This window comes from Falco biarmicus, chromosome 9, assembly GCF_023638135.1.
Source record: "Falco biarmicus isolate bFalBia1 chromosome 9, bFalBia1.pri, whole genome shotgun sequence".
Taxonomy (NCBI): Eukaryota; Metazoa; Chordata; class Aves; order Falconiformes; family Falconidae; genus Falco; species Falco biarmicus.
Window position 1 is genome coordinate 17,770,369 of NC_079296.1, and position 27,808 is coordinate 17,798,176.

Consider the following 27,808-nt stretch of genomic DNA (forward strand, 5'->3'; position numbering starts at 1 on the left):
GTTATCCTGCTCTATCACAGAAACGGTACTTTTGCCTCTCTTCCCTGTCTTCCATTCTCTTCCACGTAATATGCCAGTGACCTGTTTTGACTTTGCCCAACATGATGATTTTCTCTCTGCCAGTATCAAGAGGTCAGTTTGCACCTCTTACTGGTGGATGGCGTCAGCTACCATCACCGTCTTGGGAACGTTTCAAACTAGCACTTGGCACACGCTCCTACCTCATATGGAACTGCTTTTGCAAATGTTCCCAATGCTCTCCTCTAATCCTCCTTGCAACTCTCCTCTGCTAAGGTACCCTTCCATGTGCACGCAAACACACACCAACTCAAAACTGAGAGTAGCGTGGATGTGCAGAGACCACTGCCAGTACTCCTCCTAAAAGGATTCAATTCTTATTCTTTCTGCCTGTACGTTCTTATATTTTTCCTGCCTTTACCCACAAGCTATCTGAGCTGGCCCCTTGACCAATTTCCTTTCCTTAGCACTTCCACCACACCTAACCACAGGGGTTTGGGAGGAGCACTCCACCCAGCATAACGCTGCAAACAAACGAGGATAGTTAAGACTACCAGTAGAGCAGGTGTTTCAGGTGCAACATGCCGTTCCTACAGCATGAAGACAGAAGCACATCACCTTTAAGAACTGCGTTCCTCAAACTATCCACTGCAAAAAAAGAATTTTTTTCCAAGTAAGCAATTTTAGTTGGCTTTGTAATAACTTGATTGCAATACAACTTGGTGTTTACAAGAAAACTTGCCTCTTGAGCACTTGGCAGAAACCAGCAGAGGTGGCATTACAACAACGCAAGCAAGAAGAAGGGCGTTTCCTAGGAGAAAAGATCTCCATTCAAGGCTGGAAACAAGATAGGAAGTGGCTGAAACAGACACTTGGATTCCCAGTACAGGGCACTTTTCACTGCAGTGCACAAGACTATTTGAGGTGAACGTAGGAGACAGGCACATGAAGAAAAGCTGATGCCCAGGACATGGGCAAAAGTGTGTGCAGAGACCTTATGAAGAGGGAACAGATGGAGAAACTTCAAGGAAAGCTGAATATGCTAATAAGGTCACGTGTGGTGATGCTCAGTGGGCATGAAAAAGCATTCTCCTTCCTCTGGCACCTGAAAGGTCACCAAAGTGCTGCAAGCAAGACCAAGCAGGGAGGAGAGCAGCATGAATGAAAACCTGACAGAGAGGGAGTGCAGCCACCAGTTAGCTCAGAGCAGTGGCCACGGAAAGGGACCAGCAAACACGTCTGCAGGTAGAAGTAAAAAACACTGAACAGTAAACTGACGCAAAGATGTGGGCAGCAAATTACACCAGAAAATGAAACATAAATGAGCTGATTGGTGCTATTTCTTTGTCCTGAGAAAAGCAATGTTGTCAGATACGTCATGAAAAGGGAAGGAAGTAGCAACTCAGCTGGCAGAGACTGACAGAGGCAGCAAAAAGAGCCTTCAAGGACAGTAAAACACTATTTGCGTCCTTAGGTGAAGAAGCATGACAGGAGGACAGAGACAGTTCATAAATACTGACACCGTACATCACCCTAGGGCTGCACAGCAAAAGAAGGACTTCGGAGGCAGGACGCAGGTCATTAACTTAACAAGGGAGCTGCCTCCTTGCAACGGCCCAGAGCGATGCTGGCACAAAATCTGCCCTGGATTTAATCTGCTGAGGTAACAAAGCTCAGGGAGTAACGACAGAACAGCCAAACCCTGTAAAGCTATAGGAAAGATGACAGTGACCCCACCACCCTGCACAGGGATAATTAGCAACAGCTCAAAACATTAGGCGTAAAGTGTGGAGGGGGGCAGCAATGAGAGGAATCAAAAAGGATTAAGAAAAGTCTGACTATACCAAAACCCTCGTGACTTTCAATTCTGGTCCACACCTGCTTCATACCGATGCTGATGGGAAGAAACAAAAGCAATATCCTGTAGCAGAACAGCAAGAGCACCCAGCACCCTTTCACCCTAACATTTTGCTTACCGACCCTCCTGCAGAGCCACAAGAGCCTTCCTGACCAGCAAGGATACTGCCATTGGCAGCTCTGATGCCACGGTTCATTCTGCTGACACACAAGTTACAACGCTCTGCTTTCTAATGCAGTGCTAACTACCAGTGACTGCCAGCTTAAAAACATGATCTGCTTTTTCCAAAGCCATTCAGCCAGCCTGTGAAATGGTGTATATTCAGAAATAACTCCACCACCTTTAGCTGATGTCAAGAATAAAAACATTTTAGAAGTTTTTTGGCCTCCTCTCTGCTTTGGTTCATAAATACGACGCACAATATGTTAACATTCATCTTAAAGATACACAAAGGTCAGATTCCATCTGATACCTCCACCTTCCAGACAGTGTAAAGCCCTCTTTGCTTTATAGATGTCCTGTGCGAGTGCCCTCCAAGTGAAGGCAGGACACAGGTTCCCAAATGGGGAAGTTCCAAGATCCAGTTCCAAGAGCAGGTTACAGGAACCCACTGGGCGGGGCTCGGTTTCAGACTTCTTCCCATGAAAAGGAGAGCCTATTTGTTCCACAGGCTGCTGGTCCTGACACACCATCTAACATCTCCATGACTACCACAAGTTCAGCTTCAACCAAGCAGCTGAGCAGGCTGCTCAGACCCATGTAACCTGCTGACACAACAGGGTAAAAAATACAATCATATGTAGATGCTGGAAGGTAAAGGATTCCCAAAACCTGACTATCTGTGATAAGAAAAATGGAGATTTAAAGAGAAAAGTATTTATCCAGTTAACCTTCTCTTCAAAAATATCACAGAACCCTTTTATTTGCTCTCATCAGGGGAGCAGCGACATCCACGTCTGGTGCAGCAAATGCACATCACAAGAAGAATCGCAAGTCGCAGCAACAGGGAAGTTGCACAACAGCAACACAGGGTCTCCCAAAACGCGATCAAACTGCAAACAAGTCCAGCACCTGCCAAGGAACTTGATCTCACTCTTTTCACCAGGAGACGAGGTGGATGATTTCTATTAACTGATCCTGTTGCCCAGAAGCAGTGATTCAAACCATATTTCCTTCCTAGCCAAACTCTTAACACAGGGATCCTTACAGATGTAGGAAATCTGTCCCTGCCAACAGCACGCACAGCCAGGATCGCTGATGGCTGTTCCCGTGTCGAAGGTCTCTGATGGATGAAAGAGCACGCGCTGCAATGGTTAGCAAGAGCAGACGAGGAGAGGGGAGTGAGAAAGAAAACAGAAGCAAGTCAGACAATGAGGCGCTAAAGCAGTTACAGGATATGGTGAAAGACTTGACCCAAGGTTTTGGTCAGAGCGCAGAAAAAAGTCCCATCCACACAAAGAGCAGAGGGCTCGTAGAGTTCACAAGCACGTTTAATTTTGTAAGACTGTCAAGTCCTACAGATAACTTCAGAAATAATTAAAAAAACACAGCACCAGTAAGCGATGCCAGAACAAATGCTATCGAAAGGAGCAGAATCAGTTACAGACTGTTAGGTGGAAACATCTTCTGCAACCATCGCAGCTGGTCCGTCAGCAGAAACTGCATCACCACTCGGATGAGATCTCCAAGAAGCACACAGAGCCTGGGAGGAATAGGCAGGAGTTTCTGCACAGCATCTTGATGACACAGTGCACTCAGCAAGACGCAAAGAAAAGCCCAACTTTGTTCATAAATAGTCCTGAATCTGGCACTGTAGTGGTACTCCACGGAGGGTAAGCAGAGACTGCTACCTAAAACTCTCCCTCCAGTTTTAAATGCACACCTGTCAGTCTGCACGGTTCAAGAGCTGTGATGCACTGCTACAGACAAGGCACAACCTAGCTAACTGCTTTAAGCATCCTTTTCTTCCCTTGGTCTCCTCTCCAGCCTCATCCTATGTGAACTGGTCTTACCTGTATGGGAAGCATCTCCCACAAAGCTGGCCTTTTGGAAAAATAACTAACAACAGAAAAACAATGAGGCCAAACCACTCCCTTTCCCCAGAAACTCAGACCCTCTGCATCGCCTGATGCAAGTTACACACATTATTTTTTGTCTTGTGGGGGTGTGTGCATCAGGTCCGAGGCCCTAATGCAATCCAGAGCATTTGCAAAGAGCCTGATCCACAGCAAGTGGCTCAAGGGGACGTGCTGCGGTTACTGAACCTAATGGCAGCTGGGTACCAGGAGTTCAAGCACTTTCTAAGAACACCTGCTGTGAATATTCCTTTTCTCTGCCTGATGTCTTCAGAGCCTCGCTGGAAATCTTGCCTCAAGAACAAAACCTCAAGCTGATACTTCAAAGTGTTTCAAAATCCTCCTGCACATACAGAATTTATTTTAGAAAGAAATCATATAAATAAGCTATGATATTAACTACAGAAAATGAAGCATTTTAGTGAGAAACAGCAATACAGTAACAGTCATACCACGTGGTTTGCACTCCCTGCCCGAATAAAGCGACCCTGTACATGCAGCCACAGCTCTCTGATGCCCAAGCGTGATACAAAGCAACTGAGCGTAGAGAAAGTCTCCCTCACAACAAACTGCATCAGTCTAACAACCAATGCAAATTGCTGCTGAGTCACACAAAGCAAGGCTCAGTGAATGCAGAACTTGAAGTGAATCATGAGGGAATCAGAAAAGACCTTTAAATTTTTGTAAAAGTGAACCTGAACTACAGGAACATAAAAAAAACATTGAAAAGCAACAGGCACCTCATTTTTAAAAGGTCACATGTAAAAGGGCAATGGATACTGGTGTCATAAACACAGGTTATGCCTAGCCTAGATGACCCACACCTTATCTCCGCTCTGCCCAGTGTGCCGAGTATGATTATTGTTTTACTCTTAAGTCAAGCGTAACAGACAGGAGCATTTACGTGCCCGCCACATACGGCCCAGGATGAACACTTCCCTGTATCCCGTATCCACAGCAAACGGGAGCAGAGCTGCCCGGGGACGCAGCCCATGGCTGGGGCAGGCACGCTGCTCTAACACAGGATGAGTTTTGGCAACCCGCCGCAAGTACATCTCTGCAGGCAAAGTAGTCACCGATGCCACAGCAAAAGGCAAGTACACAACCAAAAGAAGAATTTCCTGGGATAATTCCCAGCATCTTCGCTTTGCAATTACTCACCTCTGCTTCAGAAAAGGTAACATGGGCTGAAATATGCTTGCTCCCACGTACCAGTGGCCTTTGTGTGTCTTTAGGGATGGTGTCAAAGCTACAGGGTAGGGTGATTTGTCTGCTAAATCTAGGTTTGCCCGTGTTTCTAAGTGTAAAGCACTTGGTTATTATGGGAACGTAAAGGACACTTAGCCAACTACCTCTGCACCAACACACATCGTGCGCTGTCATTATATAATACCTGGGGCTCTCAGATTAAGTTGCCTGTGTTGCAGTACCTGCAGCACAGCCAATACAAGGCAAGAGAGATTTCTGGCTGCCTCCTGGGTCATGGTAATTGAACACAGTAACTCTTTCACACAGCCTTAGTAGTGCAAACTCAAAAGTGCTCTGGGATCTTCTGGACTGAACAACACTACTTAAAGGTCAGCCACTCATTAGAAACAGCCACAGCTTCACTTCTCAGCACTTTCCAACCTGACATCAAACATTTGCCTCTATCATGGAGAAAGGGAGGAGGTAAAAGATACCAGGAGGGGCATATTTCAAGGGACAGTGCACGCCAGAAGCATCAGAATAAAACTGGAGATTAAAAGCTGCCTGATGCCCTCTTCCATAAGATACTCTCCAACATGCCAGGAGATGTTGAAACTATAGATACAAATACACACGGCCCGGCAAACTGCAAACTGAGCACTATCATCCACTGCAGCACATGTGAGAAGTGATCTGATGCAGATGGCTACCACCCACTCTGCGCTTCCCCAGCTGCTCACCAGCCTGGGCAGCCAAGATGGGAATTGTCCGGCCACCTCCGAGCCTGGCCGTGCGCCAGGCCGCTTCCCGCGCGGTTCGCCATCACTCAGGATGCCTGTCCCACCAGGAGCCACCACCAACCTGTGACTGCCTGTGAGCTGGGTGCTCAGCTCCCACCCCAGCTGTTTCTCTAGTTACATTAAACACGCAGAATTCAGCTGCAGCTGCTCAGGCTGCTTCCAAAAGGACTCTCCTTTTAATTAAAAATTTTCTATTAAAAAGCATTGAATTGTGTAATGCAAATAATCCTCTAGAAATCATCTGTTCCAGAAGCTAATGACCAGCTTTGTTAGAGCAGTAACTAAAGCAGCAGGACAGTTAGCTAACAGGACACAGCATGCTGCTGTTAACCAGTCCCTTCGGAACGTCGACTCTTTCCCTCCTCCTCCTCCTTCCAAATCTGACACAGAGAGGTTACAGTATGCTGGATATAAACTAGCTTGCTGCAAACTCCCCAAGCCCGCAGCATTTCACACCGATTGCAGTTTTAAAGCTCCAGAAAATGGAAGAGAAGAAGGGCTTGTTAACACTCCACTCGGGTTCAAGCAGAACCGAGCTGCTGCAGGCTCTGCAAAGAGACAAGGAACAGTCCGAAGGGAGCAGGAAAAGGCACACATGCACACAGAGGTGGGGGTTTTCCCCCACACCACTGTTCTTACTGTAACCTTTATAACACTCTGGCCCTAAAAAATGAAGTAAAAGCAGTGCCTTTTCTGCCATACATGGTGCCAAGGCAGAGGGAATTCCCTTAGGCACAGAAATTCACAGCCTAGAAAGAAGCTGAAGGGAGAACAGTATCTTTCCTGTTAAGAAACTGGTCCTTCTGCAGAGGTAAAACCCAAAAAGTTTTTTAAAAAAAAAAAACAACCACAAAGATTTTTTAAAATACGTTTCAGTGCCAAGTAAATGTTATTTCTCCTTGAATTTTGCGATGTCTGTATTGAAAGGCTGAAGTTCAGTGCGTGACACATGACACTTAGTATGCCCTACTTAAACATTACATGAGCCAGAAGAGTGCATTAGCAGGAATATTTCCTACTTTACTGATAACAGTGCAATCACAGCCATCCAGAATTGTTATTAATAATTTCCGATAATCCACATACCAGATAAGCAAAGTACTGTTGATAACCACTAGCATTATATGAGAGCTTTTTCTAAAAAAACCCCAAAATAATAACAAGCCAACTTTATCAGTATGTCAGAGAAAACGCACAGAGAACACCCTCTCTATTAGAATTAACAAAATAAAGGTAGAGGTCATGACAAATTCTAGGGGCTCAGACTCTGCAGCTTTGCTACACACATTGCTGCCATCAGGGCCAAATCAGCCTTTGGTGTTGCACAGCATCGCTCCCGTCCATGCAGGCAGGTGTTCTGCCTGACATCCCCCCAGCCTTGCTGCCTTCACCCGATTTTCACAACTCCTTTCTCACATCGCCCAGGACACTCACTAAATGCTGCCACAAGGGAAGCTCTGTTCAAAACGCAGGCTGTGCCTGCAGGATTGCACCAGAGCGCAGCTTCCCCCTGTCCTGTTCAGAGCTCTGGCAAGGGAAACCTCAAAGGAGGCTCCTTCCATTTCCTCAACGCTGTTGTAATCAGAAACAGGGGGAAAGAAAATTAAGGGAATTTGCCAACTTTTGCAGTACCTTTGAGTCTGACTGCACCAAGTCTGGCCATCATCCCACTATTTATAATTTTTTTTAAGGGATTGCTTGCATACAGATAAATCTCACAGCTGAAGAGATGAACAACAAAATCCAAATCCCTCTCTAGTACAGAACACGAAGTCACACAAAATAAATATATTCCCTGGCAAGGAAGAAAATGCAATTGTTACTCCATTCCCAAATTGAGGGTGATTATGGAGAAACATTTTTCTTAAAATTACAGGAATATAGAAATTGCGGGACAGCAGCTTTAAAGAGCAGGCCAGGCATGGGAGCATCCTACTTGGAAACCACTGAGTTTCCATAGGACAGCAAGCACAGCCAAACCACTGGAGAATCCCCAGCATTTTAACTATTCTTTGTGCATAACATCCTTTCTGTCCCAATTGCAAAGGCAGTCTGGATGTCTGCAGCCAAATGAAAACAAGGAAATGTGCTGTTTACAGCAAAACACAGCCTACTTTTTTTCCCCCTTGTTCACTAAGGAAGCAATTCAAATCTCTTGTTAAGGAAAAGGTGATAAGAAAACATTCCAAGTAGCAGCAGGGGGGGAAAAGTGAGGGCCTGCTTACCAAGAGTAGCATCTTAAAATGAAGAAGGAGCGAACCTTCAGTTGCAGCTGATACTGCTAGGACAATAAACCCAGTATTAGGTCTGCAGACACGATCAATGCACCCCATTTCCCACCCAGGTTAGTTATGAGCACTGTGGGATTCTCCAGCTGGGCTGCACGCAGAAGCATAGCATCCTTCTTGGTCCTTGCAGCAATCCGCACCTTGATCGTAACCATCATTTAAGGGCACACAAACAGGAGACCTTTTTTTATACACATCCATCAAAATCACTCCCACGAGACAGAGGTACTAGGAGGACACACCACTTGTCAAAGGAAATAAAACTGAACTGGGTCAAAAGAAATTCTTCTAATTCACAGGAGATTTCTATACCGTCTTCTCTCCATGTTAAATAAGGACGTGTCCAAACTTCTGGTTTATCCTGAGAGAAGCCAACAGATAGAAGTTAAAATAAAAAGAATTCAGGTGCAAGTGCATTTTGGAGAGAAAGTCAGAAGCAGGAAAACCCTGAAAAAGCAATAATTCTGATAGATGCTGAGGACAGCGTTTCACTACTGCTATAAATTCCCTCAAAGAAATTAATTCTGAAGCAGTTCAGCAAAGGATATGAAGGCAGAAATCAGAAACAGCATTTGGCTCTGGCTCTTGGGCTACCACCAGCCTCTCTTAAAATCACTATTTTTAATTATTCTAGACCTAAGTGCACAAGGCTCTTCACAGCAAATCCTGCCATGAGCTGGGACACAATAACCAACCAGAAGTGCTCAGTTTGAACTACAAACAAAAGATACTCAAGAACTACTTTTGTACTGTCGGGTTAAAATTATATAAGAAAGAGGAGAGATCATTTGGTAACAGATCCAAAGAGGAAGCACATATTTATACCGCATAGCAAAGAAAATTTAGAAGTAGGAGGGCAACACCTAACACATTAAACAAAATCCATGCACGGCACAGACTTCACGGTACGCTGAACAAGCCACAAATCCTACTCTTGTAGGAGAACACAGGAACGCTAAGGAGTTTTGAAAACTATGAATGAGGATTTTTACCAAAATTTTTGCATCATTATTGCTTTGGGAGTCTTAGGACAGGAAAGGTCACATTCGGCACTGTGCTGAACTTCCCAGCTGCACTGAACAAGCCTGCAGGAGGACACTGGGGTTCCCAGCCCCGTCACTGCTCTAATATTTGATGGGTAGCAGCAAGCATGGGAGAAAACGGAATTCTCCACAACAGAATCCCTATGTAGTGAATAAACTACAGGACTTAAAAATCAAATATACTGACTGACTGAACTAAGCAGCAGACCAAAAGAGCTGTTCCAGTAAGAAAGAGTCAGTATTTCAACAGACGGCAAGTTTAGCTCTACACGGAGCAGAAGGCAATGGCGAGGGTTATTTTATCTTAGCCATTGCACAAGCTTCAGTGGCACAATCAGGAAAGGGCCTGCGCATGAACGGTCAGAGCTATGAACGTGTTATAAAAACCTGCTTCTTTCCTGCAAAACAGGGACCAAGAAGAAAGCTTTATCACTCGCTTCTAGATGTTCCCAAATACAACCGTGTCAAATGCCTGCAAGATTTATAAGTAAGTGAATTGCTGGAACAGTACGTTGTTCAAGAAGTGGAATTCCCCATAGAGCCGTGTCTCTTGCCAACTTCCACAGGCATTTTATCTGCTTACTGACAGTGGGGTTTTAATGATGTTGCCTTCTGCCTCTCTTTAACACTCCTGCATCCTCCGTAATGGGTGCATCTTTTCTGCCTTTAAAACAAGGTGGAGTGAACAGATCACTGATGGATCTCCATCCAGTTCTGCTGTATTTGGTGACCAGGGCTGGCACGTGGTTTCTCTGGACCAGAATCCACAATATGCTATAAAGTTATCAAGAGGGGGGAAAAAACCCCAACAAGTTGAAAGTTAGGGAAAGAAGCCCTTCTTCTACTGAACTGAAGTCAGAGGCAACCAGGTGTAATGGCACATTCAAATGGACGGTTTGCAATGAGAACACGGTACATTCCGTGAGTCAGAAATCAGAAAATTGCCTCGAGTCAACTTTCTCCTGTCCAGACTAAAAAAACCTTACTGCAACACTAAGCTTTTACAAGGATTACTCCACTGTGATTACCTTGGCCATAACGTGCACCTAAAGACAAGCCAAACACCCAATTACAGAGCAATAGCCTATAATTAGGGCTAAGGTTTGATGAAAGCCTGTTATGGTAACTCAGAAAGCCGTCATTTCACAAAAAGCAACAGCCAAAGGACATATCACCACTATTTTGTACCTAGAGTAACCTTTATTTTATCGTAGTGTTACGGTCATCGTGTGGCCGTTCAGAATCTCCACAGCAGAATCAACTGTCTTGCAGCAAACGAGTAAGAACCACAAATTCAACGACAGGTTTGCTTTATATGCTCTGTATAGGCAGGAAAGAAAAGCAGCCCACCTCACAGGGTCCTAACTTTCAGTACTCGGCCCGGACTCACTAGAGGCTCAGGTCACCATAGAAAGAGCAGGACATGCTGCAACGTAGTTTGCAACAAAAATAGTAACAACAAGATTTAATGGGGAAATTAAAGCAAGTGCAAAATCTGCAGAATTCTTCAGGATTGCTGCGGTGTTCCTAGGATAGCTCACACTGGGCTTGGTGAGGCATCGCACCAAGTATTCATCTAGGAGAGTTTACAACATCGAATGGCAGTAACTAGGTGATTACTAACTGCTAATACACATTTCAAGGAAAAAAACTACTGCTGGATCAGGACAACATGTTTCCCTTTGATGACAAGGTAACAAGACCCAGGAATAGGAAGCAGCAACGCATGCAGCATCTGGACTTCAGCAAGGCCTCTGACAGCAGCTGACATGCTATTTCCATAAGCAATTTAGAAAAAATGCATATTCAGAACTAGCTTGTAATGGTGTATACAACTCATTGAAAAAATATACTCAAAATTGATCACTGTCAAACTGGAACAATGCAACAAGTGATATCTTCAGGAGTCTGTCCAGAGTCCAAAAGTATTCAACAGTGTTATTAAGTATCTACCTGATACAATAGATATGCCATTGCTATCAAAGATCACATTACTGTGGGGGGAGTTGCAACCCTATTATACTATCAGAAGATAAATCAAAATGGTCTTGAGAAATCTGGGGGGAGCCCACAGAGTAGATATCTCTCTCTTTGTTTTAATAAAGACAAATGTAATGTACGCTTTGACAGGAATCCTCATCTACACAAGATGGAAAAATTATTTGCTTGCCAGAAGTTCTGCAGAAAGTCTGGAGAAATAATGCGTCAGAAAGCAACTGTGCATCAACAAAATATTTAAATGGCAAGTTTCACAGGCTGATATACAGAACGAGAGTATCTTTGGTAGGACAGGTAAAGCAATTCTTCCTCCCCAGTCAGCACTGACATGGCCTTAGTTAGAATCTTATGTCCACTTTTGGGCATCACATTTCTAGAGAGATATGAAGCAACTGGAGAAAGTCCAGCAAAAGAAAAAAGGGGAGGGGGAAGAAAAAAAAAGAAAGGAGAAAAAAAAAACAGAAAGAAAAAAAAGACTAGGAGTCTAGAAAACATGACGTATGAGAAAAGATTGAAAGAATTGGGTTTGTTTAGTCTGAAGAAAAAGATGACTAAAAAGAGACATGATAACAGTCTTCAAATATGTAAAAGAGTGTTACAAGAAAGGAAAACTACTTTCCACATATACTCTGGATATAACTAGAAACAACGAGCTAAGCTAGCAGCAGAGTATGGTTTTTCTAATGTCTGACAGAAAACTTAAGCATTTGAAAGACTGCCACTAGGGGCTGTGGAAGCATTAAAGGTTTTTAAGAACAAACATGCCTGGAATCAGCCAGGTACGAAAAGTTTTCACAGGACTGCTGAATGGACTGTATGACTTCCTGAGGTTTTATTCCACACACTTTGATTCTGTGTTGTAGGCATAAAACTTAATTCCTTTATTGCTATTTGCGACCACCCGTTGAGTTTAAAATGACTAGTCTCTTTATCTTAAAAAAACCCAAACCTGTTCTTTCTAGGCAGAGAGGAAATACTCTGTAGAAAATGCAAGAACCACCGCCATTCCCCCAAACAGTCTTTTCCGAATCACAATACAACAGGAGACATGCGCTGCCACTCATCATGGATGAGGCACAAGCTGCAGAATTGAACCAGGAATGCGGTATGTCTCCCGTTTTGGTTTTCCTCTTGTGTATAAGAGTTACTCTGTGAGAGGCTTGGCAAGAAAAGGTGTAAGAAATGATAAAAAGAAGAGATGATGACAGCGAAGGTAAGGCCAAAGTAAAAAGTGACTAAACCAAGGCAACAAGACTTATGGGGCAAACGAAGCTCAGTAACTAGCTAATACGAGTTTTAGTCATTCTGAATATTGCCAAGCAATACATTTACCGACCAATATATTTATCAGTGCAAATGACTGTAGCAGGTGGCCACCACTACTCTTTATGTCATACCTCCACAACTACACTCAGATGCAACAAAGCTCTTTCTGCTGAAGAGCTGCTACTAAGGTGGCTTGGCATTTTGTGAGGTCCTGAGCTTGTGGAAACTGCTTCTTCATCACATATGGGACAGGCTGCAGGTGCTAGTCCACAGGGTATGCTGTGGGGCACCTTTCCCCTCCCAGGGTTTCAGAGGGTAGGAGCAACTGATTACAAAGCTGAAAGCCAGGAGACCAGACAGATGTCCTTAAAACATCACCTACACTGACACACAGGGTTACGCAGAAGACAGACAATGTAATGCATCACAGCTTTCCCAGACAGGGATATTTAACAGTGGCTTGGTTGAAGGCAGCAGTTTGGTATTTCTTAATGTTTTCTTAAATAAATTAACTCGAATTAGACCTTAGCTAGGATCCTAGAGGCTTTATTTGTTTAAAGATCTAAAAAGGGGATTATTAATGGTCCAAAGTTTTTGCTCAAAGAAACTTCCAGCAACATGCAATTTCTCTAAAAGAAACCATATGACAAACTTCATAGTGGAGCTACAGAACTATATAAAAATCCATATCCTTTCTCTACATTTCATTAAATAACGTAGTTTTGGTTCAGAGTTGTGCCTTCTTTTGCCTCTTCCTATTTTCCTAGACAAAACTATTCCACTATTCCCTTTACTTTTTTTTCCCTCCTTTTTCCTTTTTTCCTCCTCTTTTTTTTTTTTTTTCCCCCACTGCCAAAATGGGCAATTTCTTTTTGGTCTCTTGTTTTTGGAGTAAGTGGCCACTGTAATGAGAAGAGCTGACATATTAGCCCACCCTCCTTTAACTCTGGGCACGTCACTGAATACAGCATTTAAACGTATATATTAACAAGTGCCAAAAAGGGGAAACAGAAGACAGGTGCGGGGAAAACAAACACAACAGCCCACTCCCATTGCTGAATGTCAAATGAACAGACAAGTCATGCAGCACCCAATAAGCAGGGACAGCTCTGCATGGGCGAGCACACGGGACCACAGCAGAGTTTGGTGAACACCTGGGCCAGGATGCTAAGGAATGGGACAGAGTCATATGCAGAATTTGTCAAAGAGAGAAAACGAGGTGATTTCAACAGGGAAGTTTGACAAGTTGTGGTGAACATTCAGAATACATCTGCCCTCTGACAGCGTGCTAGATGAGACACACTACTTCTCTCTCACCCCCATCCCTCTGAGCCCAAGGAGGTTTACCAATATTTGGATGCTTTAGAAGTCGACAGATTCGAGCTTCACGTTCCAGTTTCTGGTGATCTGAAAGAGAATAAGAAACAAGGCATTAAGTACCACAACTCTGAACTAAGCTTTTGTTCATATTCAACAGAGAAAGGAGCACAGTGACCCAGCAGAAGTCCAGAGAGGTGGGATTTGCTAGAACATAACTGTCTCCCAGAACCTCACAGCCGTTTCAGGCGAGGGCGATGCAGCTGGGGCTGCAGGAGGACCTCCACTCCTGCTACAGGGTAGCACTAAACTGATATTCCCTCCCTGGATTCCAAGTGAGTAGCTGCAAAGTCAGAGATGCTGCTCTTCCCTCAGTCTCACAGATATGCCAAAGGCACCTCCAGTGACACCCCTTCTGAGACTTTCCCCCTTCTCCAAGGCTGGAGAGGAGGAGAAAAAGTTTCTGAAAAAATAGTCCACATGAAATAGGAAAAGGACCTGATTGCATTCCAGAGAAGCACTGGGGAGGAAGGACAGAGTCAGAGGGAGAAATACACAGCTCCTGCTAGTGCACGGCCATCACATGAAGTAGGGAACTCCGCCAGCTCCAGTGAACTGTAAAGGTAACCATACTTCAGTACCCGTGGATGGACACGCTGGCGAAATGCTGATCAAGCACTCTGAGATCTCCAAGCAAGCATTTCTGCCCAAACGCTAAGCATGCTTATTCCAGCCCAAAGGCAACGTCTGTTCCATCACAACTGTCCTCTGGATTAAAGGAAAAAATATCAAGAAGAGTAACAAATGGTTTCTCCTCCCTAGGAATGTAACACACATGAGCGCCAGGGATGGAGAGGGAGCTAAAGCAACTGTGATCACCTCAGCCAAGAAGCAGCGGGGCTTTTAGCCACTGAGGGTCAGCCAGGAGATCTTTCACTACAGCAAGGACTGAGTCCTGAACTTTCACTACAAAGCCCCCATCCTCGCAAACGAAATGCTCACATTGGACAAGCACAGATCTGCCGAAAGGATGTGAGGGAGGCAAGCCATTTAGGCAGCACTGGCATCTGCTAAACTCTCGACTTTTGGGGATGCAGATGCCTAGAATGAGGCAAGCAGCAAGGACTGCCCTTCCTCCCCAGTCCAGCCATGGAAAGAATATAGCAAGGGGAAGCAGCAGTCCCTGCCTGCTCTTGATACTTCTTCTGTAGCAGATCTTTGGCAGACAGCCTTGAAAACACACCTTCTCTGCACCCCCTGTGATACACAAGTCTTCTCCACAGGAGTAAGCGTGACCCTTTGCTGGCTGGGCTACTCAGCAGTCACTGGTAGGAATGCAGCATCCTCTGATTTATAGGAAAGCCACTGGAGACCCACTTCAAAGCCACACTACACTGCTCTGCCTGAGAACACAGCATGTGCAGCTCCCTGGTCCTTGCATGGTCTTCCCTTCCCATCGTAAATGAAGGCTTTGGGCAACTGCTCTCTTCCCCGTGAGCTGAAGATGGAGACCAAGCCAGATCTCAGCTCAGAACACCCAGGCTGGGAATAGCAGCTCAGGGCATTGCAGGTTTTCTGTCTTCTTTCCCACTGATGAACTGCAGAAAATGTCCCAATTAATACTTTATAGGGCTGAGATGTGCTTACATCCTCATCTGCTACTGTTCAGGGATGGGGGAAGGTAAATTACTTCTTTCATCTCTCCTTCCCTCTCAATCCTGGAAATTATTGTTGTTGTGGCATATATTTTAGAGTTCTGTGCCAGAACCACTCTCCAATAAAGTAGCAGGCAGCAAGAACGTCTGGAGAGCTTCCACACTCCCCAGGCCTTGGTGCAGTGCAAGCTCTTTCTCACCTGCATTGCTGGGGAAGGGTAGGGCTGCCTTGGCTTCGTTTTCAGCAGTATCCCTCACAAATAAAGTTTTGCAAAACACGGCTGCAAAGTAGCAAACTGTGCCGCATACTCTGCACTTGAGCCAGATTCTCACAGCAAGACGAGAGTTTAAGATAAACTATCCATAGCCCGGCTGCACGCCTGGGTCTTGCAAATTCCCCACTTACCCTCCCAGCTCTACTTGGAACTCCTACAGAAGGGGATCCTTCATCCACCCAGATCACGTTGCCCTCGTGCACGGTTACACTTGCTGAGAATCTGTTCCCAAGTACAAGGACACGGGGAAGCAGACAGCAAAAACAGCTGAGCAAAGGGGGAAGGAGAGGTAAAAGCTCACCACGTGCTACTCAGCCACCAAGTCCTGACAGCCAGGACAGACAGCTGACAGGAGCAAGGCTCAAACAAAATGACATAACCATCAAAATGCCATGGGAGATGTAAATCAAGAGCAATTGCTCCCCTGAAATCCTACACTGTCGTGCAGAGGGAGGGGAGCGGGCAGGGCAGCTAGTGATCATGGGCAGCAGCCACACCAGAACTTGTGACAAGAGGTCATCACCCCAACACCCCATCCCTCCAGCACCACACAGCCTGGCCGGAGACCAGAGGAGGAGTACAGCGCCCTGGTCACAAGGTACAGGAAACTATTTCTGGTCAGGGGGAAAGCATACCACACTCTTCTGTCTCCAGGGCAACAAAACAGGCAAACTCAAGCACAACCCGCAGAGAGAAAGCACACTCCAGCCCCGGGAGCAGCAGCCCACAGCAGCCAGCCGCTGCAACAGAGAGCAGTGAAAGGTCAGGCTGGGTGGGTTTCCTGCTGCGGGTCCTGGAGGATCACAGATTCTGTTCCCACAAGATCACCCATCCTGTTGCAGATGGTACCAGAACGCAGCCCAACCTGTGACTCAAAAAGAGCTCCTCCCCCCCCCATCCCCAAAGACAGCTCCTTTGTACATCCTCCTTCATCACCCGGTGGCCCTTTGGCACAGTGATCTGGCTCTCATACCAGGGTGCAGTGGCAGAGTCGATTTGGTACTCAAGGGGAACAAGCCGGTACCTAAATGCATGAGGAACGAACACAGAGCTGCAATTTTTCTACCTTCCTCTGGTCTAGCAATGGTTATTCCCAGTAGAAGAAAGAAAAAACAAAATTCTGCAAGCCCAGCAGAACAGTCAAAGGCTGGGATTTAACACATCCTTTATACAGGGTCTTGGGGTCTTGCCGAACCTTAAAAATGCAAAGTATTCTTAACCGTATTAGAATAACAATGAAAAGACAACATGGGTTCAGACCCCTCTCTTACCAAGAGCTTGCAAAGGAAATAATATCTCTGCCTGGAACATCAGGCCTATTTCCCACCTTTTACAAACTATGAAATTCAACTACCCATTTCCATAACTTGCCTAAACCACACGTATCCTTTAGAAAACACAAGTGTCCACATTCAAGACTCCAACTGACAAAGCCATACATCCATAGAAATTACTCCAAGGTGTTAGTTACCCTTCCTGTTAGAAAACTTAGCACTGCCATTCCTAGCCTGAATTCAGCTACCGCCGGCTTCCAAATACTGGATTGCATCAAGCTCTTTCCCTGCTACGTTACAGAGCTGTCTAGCCCTGAACCATAGCTGATGCTTAAAATCTAAGTACAGGATGTTACAAACACTCATCTAATATTAATTTGCTGTTTTCCAGCCAAAAAAAAAAAAAAAAAAAAAAAGAGAGAGAGAGAATCTTATTTGGGCAATTCTTCTATCTACAGTCTGAAGCAGTGAGTATCTAAGACAGAAAAGTGCAGTCTATGTAGCTCTTTCATCGCAAAATTTAAAATATAAATGCTTAAGGAAATGTTGCTTAAAAACAGCAGGAGAAAACTTTCCCATGTTTGATACACAACCTAAAGTGTGAAAATCAGTTCCTTTTTATTAGTTCTTTAGATAATCTGATTTCTGCATCTTGATTCAGCATATGAGACTACATTTAAACCAAGTACCCTTAAGATCATTGCTCTGCAAATACTGCACTGTTCTAGGAAGTTAATATCAGGTTGCTTCAGTATATACCTGATAAAAAACTGCCTGTTCACAGAACTGGGATTTCTTTGGGTTGGGTTTTGATTTGTCTAGGGATTTACTTTAATAGAAAACAAGAATGCTTGTGTTAGCAGCATTTGTGAGAGTTAAGGACCTGCAAAAACGAAACTGCTTCATTTTCTACAAACGTGCAGTCCCTTCACTGGGACAGGACTGCTTGTGCATGATGGATGGACAGGAGTGCCTGTACACAATCAATAACGTCACAGCTGTAACTGGCTCTAACTGAGCAGGCTAAACCAAATCAAACCCTGCTTGAGTACAGCAGACCAAAACCACAACAGTTTGGCCTGTATGTCCTAAATGCATCAAACTTCAGCAGATAAACGGTATAACATGATGTAAAAGAAAGGTGTACTTCACAGAAATAAAAAACAAAACACAGACAGCTTTACTTCAAGAAAACCTGGCAATCTCCAGCAGGGTGGGGAATATGGCTAGTTTTATATTGATGTGCATTTCTTACTCTTTTGTCAGAAAATCCTTTCGTTGCCTGACCATTTCAGTCTGTTACCCTGAAGACGCAGAGATGGATGAATAACCTAAGACCCATCTCCTGGGCTCCATTCTTCCCCAGGGAATCAGTTCCTGATTTTCTACTCCAGCCACTACACTCACAGCTGCTTTGCAGGAGGTTTTTCCTCAGGAGGTTTTTTTTCCTCCAAGGGTACCCGAGGCCTGGAGGAGAACATGTTCAGACACACAGGCAGGGCACAGGACATCTACAAATCCCAGCAGTCTAGAGCTGTCAAGTGAGAACATTTATGTAACAACAACAGCAGCAACAACAACAAAGATGAATAAAAAGGTCAAGGGTGCCTAATCAGCCTGTTGGGAAGCTGCGCTGAGGAGAAGGGGCTGCCAGGGCAGCGCAGGGAGACCTGTCTGCGTGGAGCTGAGGTACGCCTGCAACAGGCAGAGTCTGGAGCAAGACACCTGCAACAAACCCAAAGAGGAGACGAGTCCCAGGCAAACCGGGCGAGGGCCAAACCTGGGCTGGGGAGCAGAAGACCCTGCACAGGCAGCACAGCACGAAACCCTCCTGCTTTCGGACATGGCTGCCATGCCCCGACTGACTCCCGCTGCCGAGGGATGCGGAGAGGGGTTTTGTCTCAGCTGCAGGCAGCTGCCATGTGAACACAAGTTCCAGCCAGAGCCTTGCCACAAGCTCCTCAAAGGACCGGTGTTTCCAGAGAGATGTGCCCTTTGTGTCCATACCTTCCACCTGCCCAAGGAACACTGACATTCATTGCTCTAGGAACACACAGCGGCAAAACCATGCTCATTTCAGTTAGTTCCTTCTCCTAGCCAACACAAATAGGAGACAGGATTAAAAACTAATTGAAAGAGTAGACAAAATAGTTATTAAAATAAAGCAAACCAAGATTTATCAGTGAAAGTAATTAATTTCACACCTACCAGGAAACAAGGCGGAAAAGGTGAATTCTACCACAGTATTTTCAACAAGCATTAGAAAGATAGCGCAGTTCCATGTGCAAAGGAGCACACCCACAGCAGCATTTACTGGCTTATTTTACCAAACTGCAGCTATACTGAGGTCCTATGGCTAAAGCTCTCTCTCTATTCAGTACACCAGCTTTAAGCAGAAAAAAAAAGGGGAGGATGATGATGAGTTTTGGCAGCCTAAAAAGTTTAGCCACCCTAATGGGAAGGCAGATTATTTCCTAAATGCAGTAAAAATTGATGCAGCAACAAAGCCAACACTTAGTTGTGAATGATTCTGTTTGCTGAGAAACTTGTGTCATGCAGGAAGAAACCTTGCTCCTCCCTTTACCAACACATCATCTTCCTGTTCTCGACTGGAATATACAATCTGGCTGCGCAACACTACAGCCCACCTGTCTTCATCCTGCACTAGGACCATGCTCTATCGTTGCTGTTAAAGGAGGCTTGAAGCTATCATTCCTGTGGGAACACATTCTAGATTACATTTCTGAGAATGGGAAGAGTCCGGAAGAGGAATCAAACCCAAGGCAATAAATTCAGTTTGATTGCTGTCATCATGCCAATTCCGGGAGACAGTCAATTGGTGCCAGCTGCTAAGATACCATTTGAGTCGCTTCAAGACAGAAATCGAATTTGCATCAAATACATTCTGTAGTGTGAGATCAGTCTAAGCCTTCAGGTTCCTTCATGCTTTTCTTTGCCTGTTTAAATTTAAACTTCCTCTTTGAGACATTCCCAGCAAAAGAGAGCTAACTGCCTCATCCCACACTTCAAACCACAGAATTTCCCCCATATTCTATTATTTTTCCCACAAGACTGTGCTACAGAACAGCTGAGATCTCTCAGGACTTCCAGCAGGGTGGCACAGGACAGTATGCCAGCTCCCCCAAATTAAACATGAATACCAGCAAGTCTCAGATCACCACTACCTCTCCTTCTGCAGAAGTTGGTAGAGACAAACAAACAAAAAATCATGCTAGGCCTCAAGAACCACCAGAAGCCCCCACAGATTCAGCATATCCTTTCTGACAAGAACTAAGAGCAGATACCTAAATAAAAATATATAGAAAATAAGCATATAATGAGACCTCAAAAACAGTCCCCTTCCCTTCAGCTATTTGCAGCTCAGGACTTTGACGTTTCCACATCAGTGTTTCTACACTGCCGTTTCAAAGACCAGCCAAAGCTAACGAATCTGGAACAGCATGCTACCCCCACTGCAGGTGACATTTCTGAAGGCCACAGCCTGTTCCCCAGCCTCCCAGCGCAGGACGGCCCCCGTGGCACGACGTGCCAGGCGTGAGGGCAGAGGGGCACCCATCCCCTCCCAGCACCACCAGTGCCTCTTCTGCAGCAACTGTGCGAGAGTCACCACGTCACTGGGGGAAGACAGAGCTGGAGCGAACAAGGGAGGATGGAACAGCAAAGCTCTGCCTCTCCCACCCCGCAAAAGCTAGAGAAACAAGACAGCGGTGAAACCCTCATCACCTGCCTTCAACTACTGACAAAGAAGGAGGGTGAAGCACCAACAGGACACAATAAATAAATACAAGGCTTCTTTCAAGAAATGCCAGCAGACGTACTTTCTGACAAAGCCTTTCCTCTAGCAAAACCACTAATACTATTACCTTGTAACAGCCTTTTCCCACACACTCCCAACCTTCCAGAAACAAACAATTCCACGCATAAAAGTGTAATACTACTCCTAGAAGTACATACACACACAGATCTTACAACCAGCCACAAAGCTCACACAGCTGGTAATAAGCTGTGCTTCCACACACTGGTATCTGCAAACCCCTTGGTATTACTGTACCACAAAACCAAACCAAACAAAATAAAATGAACAAACTACAAGAACTTAGAACAGTTTCTGCTTTTTTGTTCAAGCAATGCAGAAAAAATAGACTATCAACACCGCAGACTACAAGTCAGGCCGGTTTAGGTAATTAATTATATTTGAATCTCCAATAAGCACCCTGAAGAGCGGGCCAGCGAAATTTATTCTCTTTTCCAATATTTCATTACCTTGTATTTACTTTGCAAAGATAATCTAACTGAAGGCAGATATGAACATGTATACAACAGTGGCAAAAGGAAAGAAGGCATTAAAAATACCTAAAAGAGAACGCAGTTTCTATGCTCGGTGTCAAAGCTGCCATTTCTTTTCATATGCGTATTTCTCAGCTTATCAGCAAACAACTTGTCCAATATTTTTCTTTGGATTATCCAGCAGGTTAATGTGGTAAGGGAAGGAGAAGTCCTGTCCTCTTGCTTTCAGCCAGAATGCACACCCTGATTATTACCATTAGTAGTAGTAGTACTACTACTACACATTATAAAGCAAAAGCAAAGCAAGCCGCTGTGCGCATTAAGAGGAAGCAGAGAGCCTGGGCTCTCACAGACACCAGCAACTTTCCAGGAACTTCAAGAGTCAAAGGAGGTCAAATTACTGAATCAGCGCAGGCTCACAGCTATAGGTGAGAGTCATCTCAGGTACAATTAACCCCTGTTTGTTGACATCATTAAGTGTGCTCAAGCCTGACATGCCATTCCTTGCCTACAAAGGCACAAATAAAGCCAGATTGGGTGTTTTCTTTCTCTCTCAGACAGAAAGAACTCCCACCACTCAGCTCAGGTTCTAGCTGACAGCAGACCCCACAGTTTGGCCAAGGCCAGCACTGCAAAGCAACATGAACTCTGAATGCAGGTGCATGCACCAGAACGTAAAAGGGGAAGGAGCAAGCACCCCAGCCATCCGCTGCAGGCACAGCCCTTGGCTTCAAATTTGAGATCAACTCAGAATCTGGGCAAGGGATCTCCTTCTGAGCTTGCTACAGCACTCAGAGCAGGATTTTGATGAGACACCCCTCCAGAGCATCTGCTGTCCACGCCTCCCCCGACCCATCCCTCCCCACGAGCCACAGGCCCCCAAAGCCCCTGCTCTTCAGGCTGTTCTGAAGGCTCTTCCCAGTCTTGTTCAGCAAAAAGCAACAGGCCAAGGAGAGCCTAACAGATTCAGCCTGACGCCTTGGTGTCCACACAGTCACTGCGTTAGCAGGGAGGAGGATACATGTCTACAGAACAACTAACAGAGGCCAAAGCACCATTCAGGCCCCAGTCAAAGCCTTCAATAAGCTCTCACATGAGGCACATGCCATCGCCATCCCTTACATATAAGCCCTGCTTCTGGTCCACATCTCCTCTCAGGATGTACCGGTTCCTCTTCCTGGAAAGATAAATGTCTCAATCTCCCTGGTCATCCTTCCCATGTTGCCAGTGGAATATACAAGGCCTGTGCCAATTCTGCTTTATTCTGCATCTACTTTTCGCATCAACTAGTTACTTCAAGTTACTAAAAACAAATGAAGAGTTTCCAAGAGCCTCTGACCTGAATTTAATTCCCCTTCTTTCTTGCTTCTTCCCATCAGCATTTTTCATGCCACTGTGATGGAGACAAGTCATAGATGGAACATCACTTCCATGTTTGGTGGCGAATGGGTGGGAAGGAAACGTTCCACCACTGAAGTTATCATCCCAACTGTGTGCTGGGTTAACACCTACGGCCACAGACACCAGTACCTACAGTCTGCTACAATCATCAAGAATTCTACCAACTGACAATGGTCAGAACTACCCACCAATTCACCAACTCCACCTGCTCCATTGGCTACTGCAAAGAGTGCCATTTCTTGCTTCTATATAACATCTCCCTTGCTTAAGAGTGGGATGAAACACAGGGGAAGCTGGTGCTGCAGTGGGAGGTACTGGGCACCACTCCTGCAGCAGCACACTGTAGCTCCACCTTTCTCCTGACCTGAAGCAACAAAGATCACCCATCACCAACATTGACAGGCAGATGTAAGTGCAGCAAAAGGCAGGAGTTCTTTTATCTTGTTTTATCTGCTGTGGCCAGGCAGCGTTAACTGCACCCAGCCACAGTCCTGACACAGGAAGAAAAGTGGTGTAACTACACTCCCCGCTAAGCATGGTGCAACCGACATGCTGGCCAGTCCGGCAGGGCACTTGCTAAAAGGGCCCCACCGGGACTGTGATGAGTGTAAAGCTGTACTTTTGCTTTCCTGGGGTATACCGGCATAATGTAATCTCAAAAGCTTACGAGAGCCTACATCCCAGAGAAAGGTGGAACTGTGGGATACAAACACAACTAGCAAAAGGAACGAAGTTTTCAAACTATAAGATGCTGAGCTCCACGGCTCTGAATGGTCAGACTACTTCCCCTTTCTGCACCAAAACAGAGCAGAATGAGCACAACCCTCTGTTGCAGTCAGATCAGACCTCATATCCTGTAAGACCTTCAGCTCAGTCCTCGTTTAGCCTATTTCTCAAAACGCAGCCCCCCACAGCACCTGCACCCCAGCCCTACACCAGAGCCCCCATTCTTCCTTCCCCCTGCCCGACATGCAGCACCCCCCACCTCTTTCCCCCCGCAGGACTGCGGTTCCCCACATTCCCCTCCATTCTGCCTCCTTCAGCTCACGCTTTCCCCTGCGCCCCCACATCCTGCAACACGTGTTCCCCCAAGCCCCCACCCTGCCCCACCACTTACCCCCAGCTTCCTGCAACGCACTGGGGAGACGTACCCCTTCCCTCCCCAGCCAGGGCTGCCCTCCCACCCCCGCTTTCCCATCTGCAAGGGCACCATATTTTTTTTTTTAAACTGCATTTTACAAGTAAATCACGTGCTCAGCTGCTAGTTTGTGTGCAGAGCCAAAAAACACTCCAGCGGGTGGGGGCGGGGAGCCGATGTATTTTTTGTTTCATGTGACCAGCAACTTCAGGGAGACCAAAAGCAGCGTCTTCCCCCCAGAGCCTTCCTACACCGCCAGCCCCTTTCCCCAGACGCTCTCATGGCAGAGATGCAGACAGAATGCACGACGGGAGAGTCTGGCATCTCTTGTGACCACAGCCAGCCTTGAAGGCAGAGAAGCGGTGAGACACCAGCCTCACACCCCAGCTGATCGTCTGAAGGCTTACGTGCAAGGAGCTGACCTTTCCTACAAAACAGCAATGGGTTGTAGAAAACTGGTAGGGTGAAAAATTAAAACCCACAGTATTAAAGGTAGGGCAGAGAGAAGGAGCATGCTCTGCAGCTCTACAGGTGTTGGGGTGGTTCCTCCTACCCCGATGGAAGGATGAGAGCCCCAAGAAACGCTGCAGTGCAGACAGCATCCGATGTCCTGATGTGGCAACTTGAGAGTCCACCTGCATCTGTGAGCACGAGGTCTGGGGCTGTGTTACGGAGAGCGGGCGAGGGGCTCCCGCGCACAGAAAGGCTGGAGCTGGGGGTTTGGGGATTACAGGCAGGAAGCTGCAGTTACAATGCCAACCTACACACACACCCCTAACTATACTTTTTGCTGACAAAGGTGGTGGTGGTGGTAGTGTGTTTGTGTGTGTTTCACATCTAAGAGGATGGCTATAGAATGTGGGTTTAAATAAAGAGCATCCCAACATGCTTTCGCTGAAATTAAGAAGGAACAGGTGATTTTTGAAATAAACATACAGTGTAAGTTTTAGAGGGGCTCCACACACTTTCTGCAATGAGATGGGCAAGACAATATGCATGGTGGTATCTCTTAGCTCACAGAGAGCTGTGCATTTATGTTTTTCTTAGGTACCCTTTGCACAACACTCTTAATTGTCGCTATACCTGCAGACCACAAGCAAAGATTTTGGAAATATAGGAAATCTGGCAAATTTCTAGAATATAGACATTTAAAGGGGGAAGGGGGGAGAGGATGATGTTAGAAAATAAAACAAAAAGTCCCCACAGAACAACTACTTCCACAGCAACTTTTTACAGCATCACAGGGTGGGAGGGCACCTCTGGAGATCACATCGCTCAGGCCCTGCTGAAGCAGCTCTCCTCCAGCAGGCTGCACAGTCACGTCCAGGCGGGTTTGGATGTCTCCAGAGAAGGAGACCCTGCAGCCTCTCCGGGCAGCCTGGGCCAGCGCTCCGTCACCCCCAGAGTCGGGAAGTTCTTCCTCATGTTCAGGTGGAACTTCCCGTGTTGCAGTCTGTACCCACTGCCCCTTGTCCTGTCCCTGGGCACCACTGGGAAGGGTCTGGCCCCGTCCTCCTGACACTCGCCCTTAAGGTATTTGTAGGCATCAACAGGATCCCCCTTCAGTCTTCTCCAGGCTAAAAGGCCCAGCGCCCTCAGCCTTTCCTCCTCAGGGAGATGCTCCGGTCCCTCATCATCTTCACAGCATCTGCTGGACCCTTTCCAGTAGCTCCCTGTCTCTCTTGAACTGGGGAGCCCAGTATGGACCCAGCACTCCAGGGGCGGCCTCAGCAGGGCAGAGCAGAGGGGGAGGATCACCTCCCTCCACCTGCTGGCCATGTTCTTCCTCATGCCCCCCAGGGTCCCACTGGCCTCCTTGGCCACAGGGCCACTGCTGGCTCACGGGCAACTTGCTGCCCCCCCAGAACCCCCAGGCCCCTCCCCGCAGAGCTGCCCCCCAGCAGGTCACCCTGCACCGCTGATCACAACCCTTGGAGCTCTGCCCTTCAGCCGGTTCTCAATTCACCTTGCTGTCTGTTCATCTAACCCACGCTCCCTGAGCGTTCCTGCGAGGATGTTATGGGAGACCGTGTCAGAAGCCTTGCTGAGGTCAAGGTAGACAATGCCCACCACTCTACTCTCATCTACCCAGCCAGCCATTCCATCAGAGAAGGCCATCAGGTTGGTCAAGCATGATTCCCCCTTGGTGAATCCATGTTGACTGTTCCTGATAACCTTCTTTTCCTCCACGTGCTTAGAGATGACCTCCAGGGTGAGCTGTTCCATCACCTTTCCAAGGATGGAGGTGAGGCTGGCCGGCCTGTGGTTTCCTGGGTCCTTCATGTCCTTTTTAAACACTGGAGTGACATTGGCTTTCCTGCAGTCCTCAGGCACCTCTCCTGTTCTTCACGACCTCTCAAAGATGATGGAGAATCTCTAGATGCATAACAAATCCCTGAAGCACAAGAGTTTCCTCCCCATCTTTAAAGAGATGGAGGAGAAAAGCAGAAGTACTGAAACCAGAGACCATGCCAGTGACAAATCTGTGAACAAACTCAGATCTTTGGAATCGCGACTCTCACAACCACGCTGTTCATCCTTCTGCAGAAAGAGAAATGAAGGCAGAAACAATGTAGTTCAAATCTAATGGATTTTGAGTAGTCTCCCAAAGCAAAAACTGTTAGGAGCGGCATTAGTACCACTGCGATGCTTCATCATATGTCACTCTGGGAAGCACGAAATCCTACCTCAGTGCTATATACTAGGACTTAATGAGGTTTTATTATAAGGTCCAGTGTTCAGAAGTGGAAAAAAACCCCCACACGTTAAAAAATTCTAAAAACCAAGGTTTTGCCTGTTTGGGTAGAACCGACACACAATAAAGCCTGTGCTGCACTTGACAAGAGCACAGTCTGAGAACTGCTTGCTTCATGTCAAAGTTCCAGATCTGGCCTATCTGGCAAGCACAACAGCTTGAAAGTAGGTGCCCTGCCCCATCGCCACGCCTGCTTTCAGATTTCCAGGGAAAGAGGCACTTGACTTGTGTCTTTTCCAAAAAAGCAGCTGTTATGCTACAGTTTTGATTTATTCTCTGGCTAAGTTTATTTCTTGTTTTGATTAATGTTTAATGCTGCTGGCTAGATCAGTTTAAATCTTGTTTGCCTGGGGGCATTCAATGCTGCTACATTACCGTAATACTAATTTTAAGGCCATCTACAGCTTTTTCCCCCCTGCCATGTCTTTTGCTATTTTTTGGATCTAAATTATGTGGCGCATTTTGGCAATGAACTCCACAGCACCATATCAAGATGACAGACCTATCTCAAGAGATGGCCAGATTTGCTGATTAACAGACAACGTACCCAGAACACCAATCCTCACTGATTAAGTCCACCCCATATACTGATCAACAAACAGAGTGAGGACAAGAGGTTGAAACAGTAGCTCTCGTGTTATCTCAAAGCATGCAGACCTGTAATTGCTGCCTATGCCAAGCAAAAAATGAGAGGGGCAAGGGAGGTGTGTCAGAAGGAGAAAGAAAACTGCAGCGAAACAGTTACTGAAGCACTAACACTGGCATCTACAAAGCAACTTTCTCTGTTAAGATTGGCTTTTAATGGAGTCACAGTTAAGAAGTCAAGTCAACGTATCTTAAGACTAAACCCTCCTTTTTCTACAGAACACATAAATAAGGAATAGCAACAGAGAAAGCTTCTCCATGCTACCCACCAGACAGCCTCAGCTCTGGCCTAAAAGGAGCACTTCCACCCTACCAATGTTACTTTGACCCACAAAAGCTGAATTTCAAACCAAAAAAAGGCAGCAGAGCATTGCATCCCATGGCCAGCACCCGAGGAGCCTCCACAGTCCCATACAAGCTCCATGGAGCACAAAGGCTGGGGATCCAGAGTGCAGCACTCCCTGTTCAAAGAGGTTCCCCAACAGTCACTATTCCCAGCAGAGAGC

General features: G+C 46.1%; 1 protein-coding gene across 13 annotated transcripts in view; it reads right to left on the reverse strand.

Annotated features, from left to right (window-relative positions):
- Positions 1–27,808, reverse strand: part of CAMK2G (calcium/calmodulin dependent protein kinase II gamma) — a 121,653-nt gene that overhangs the window by 52,600 nt on the left and 41,245 nt on the right. For all 13 annotated transcript variants that reach the window (XM_056350762.1, XM_056350760.1, XM_056350763.1 and 10 more), the window contains one exon: positions 13,882–13,941. In XM_056350762.1, the coding sequence (XP_056206737.1) occupies positions 13,882–13,941 (60 nt within the window). The remainder of the gene's footprint in view (positions 1–13,881; positions 13,942–27,808) is intronic.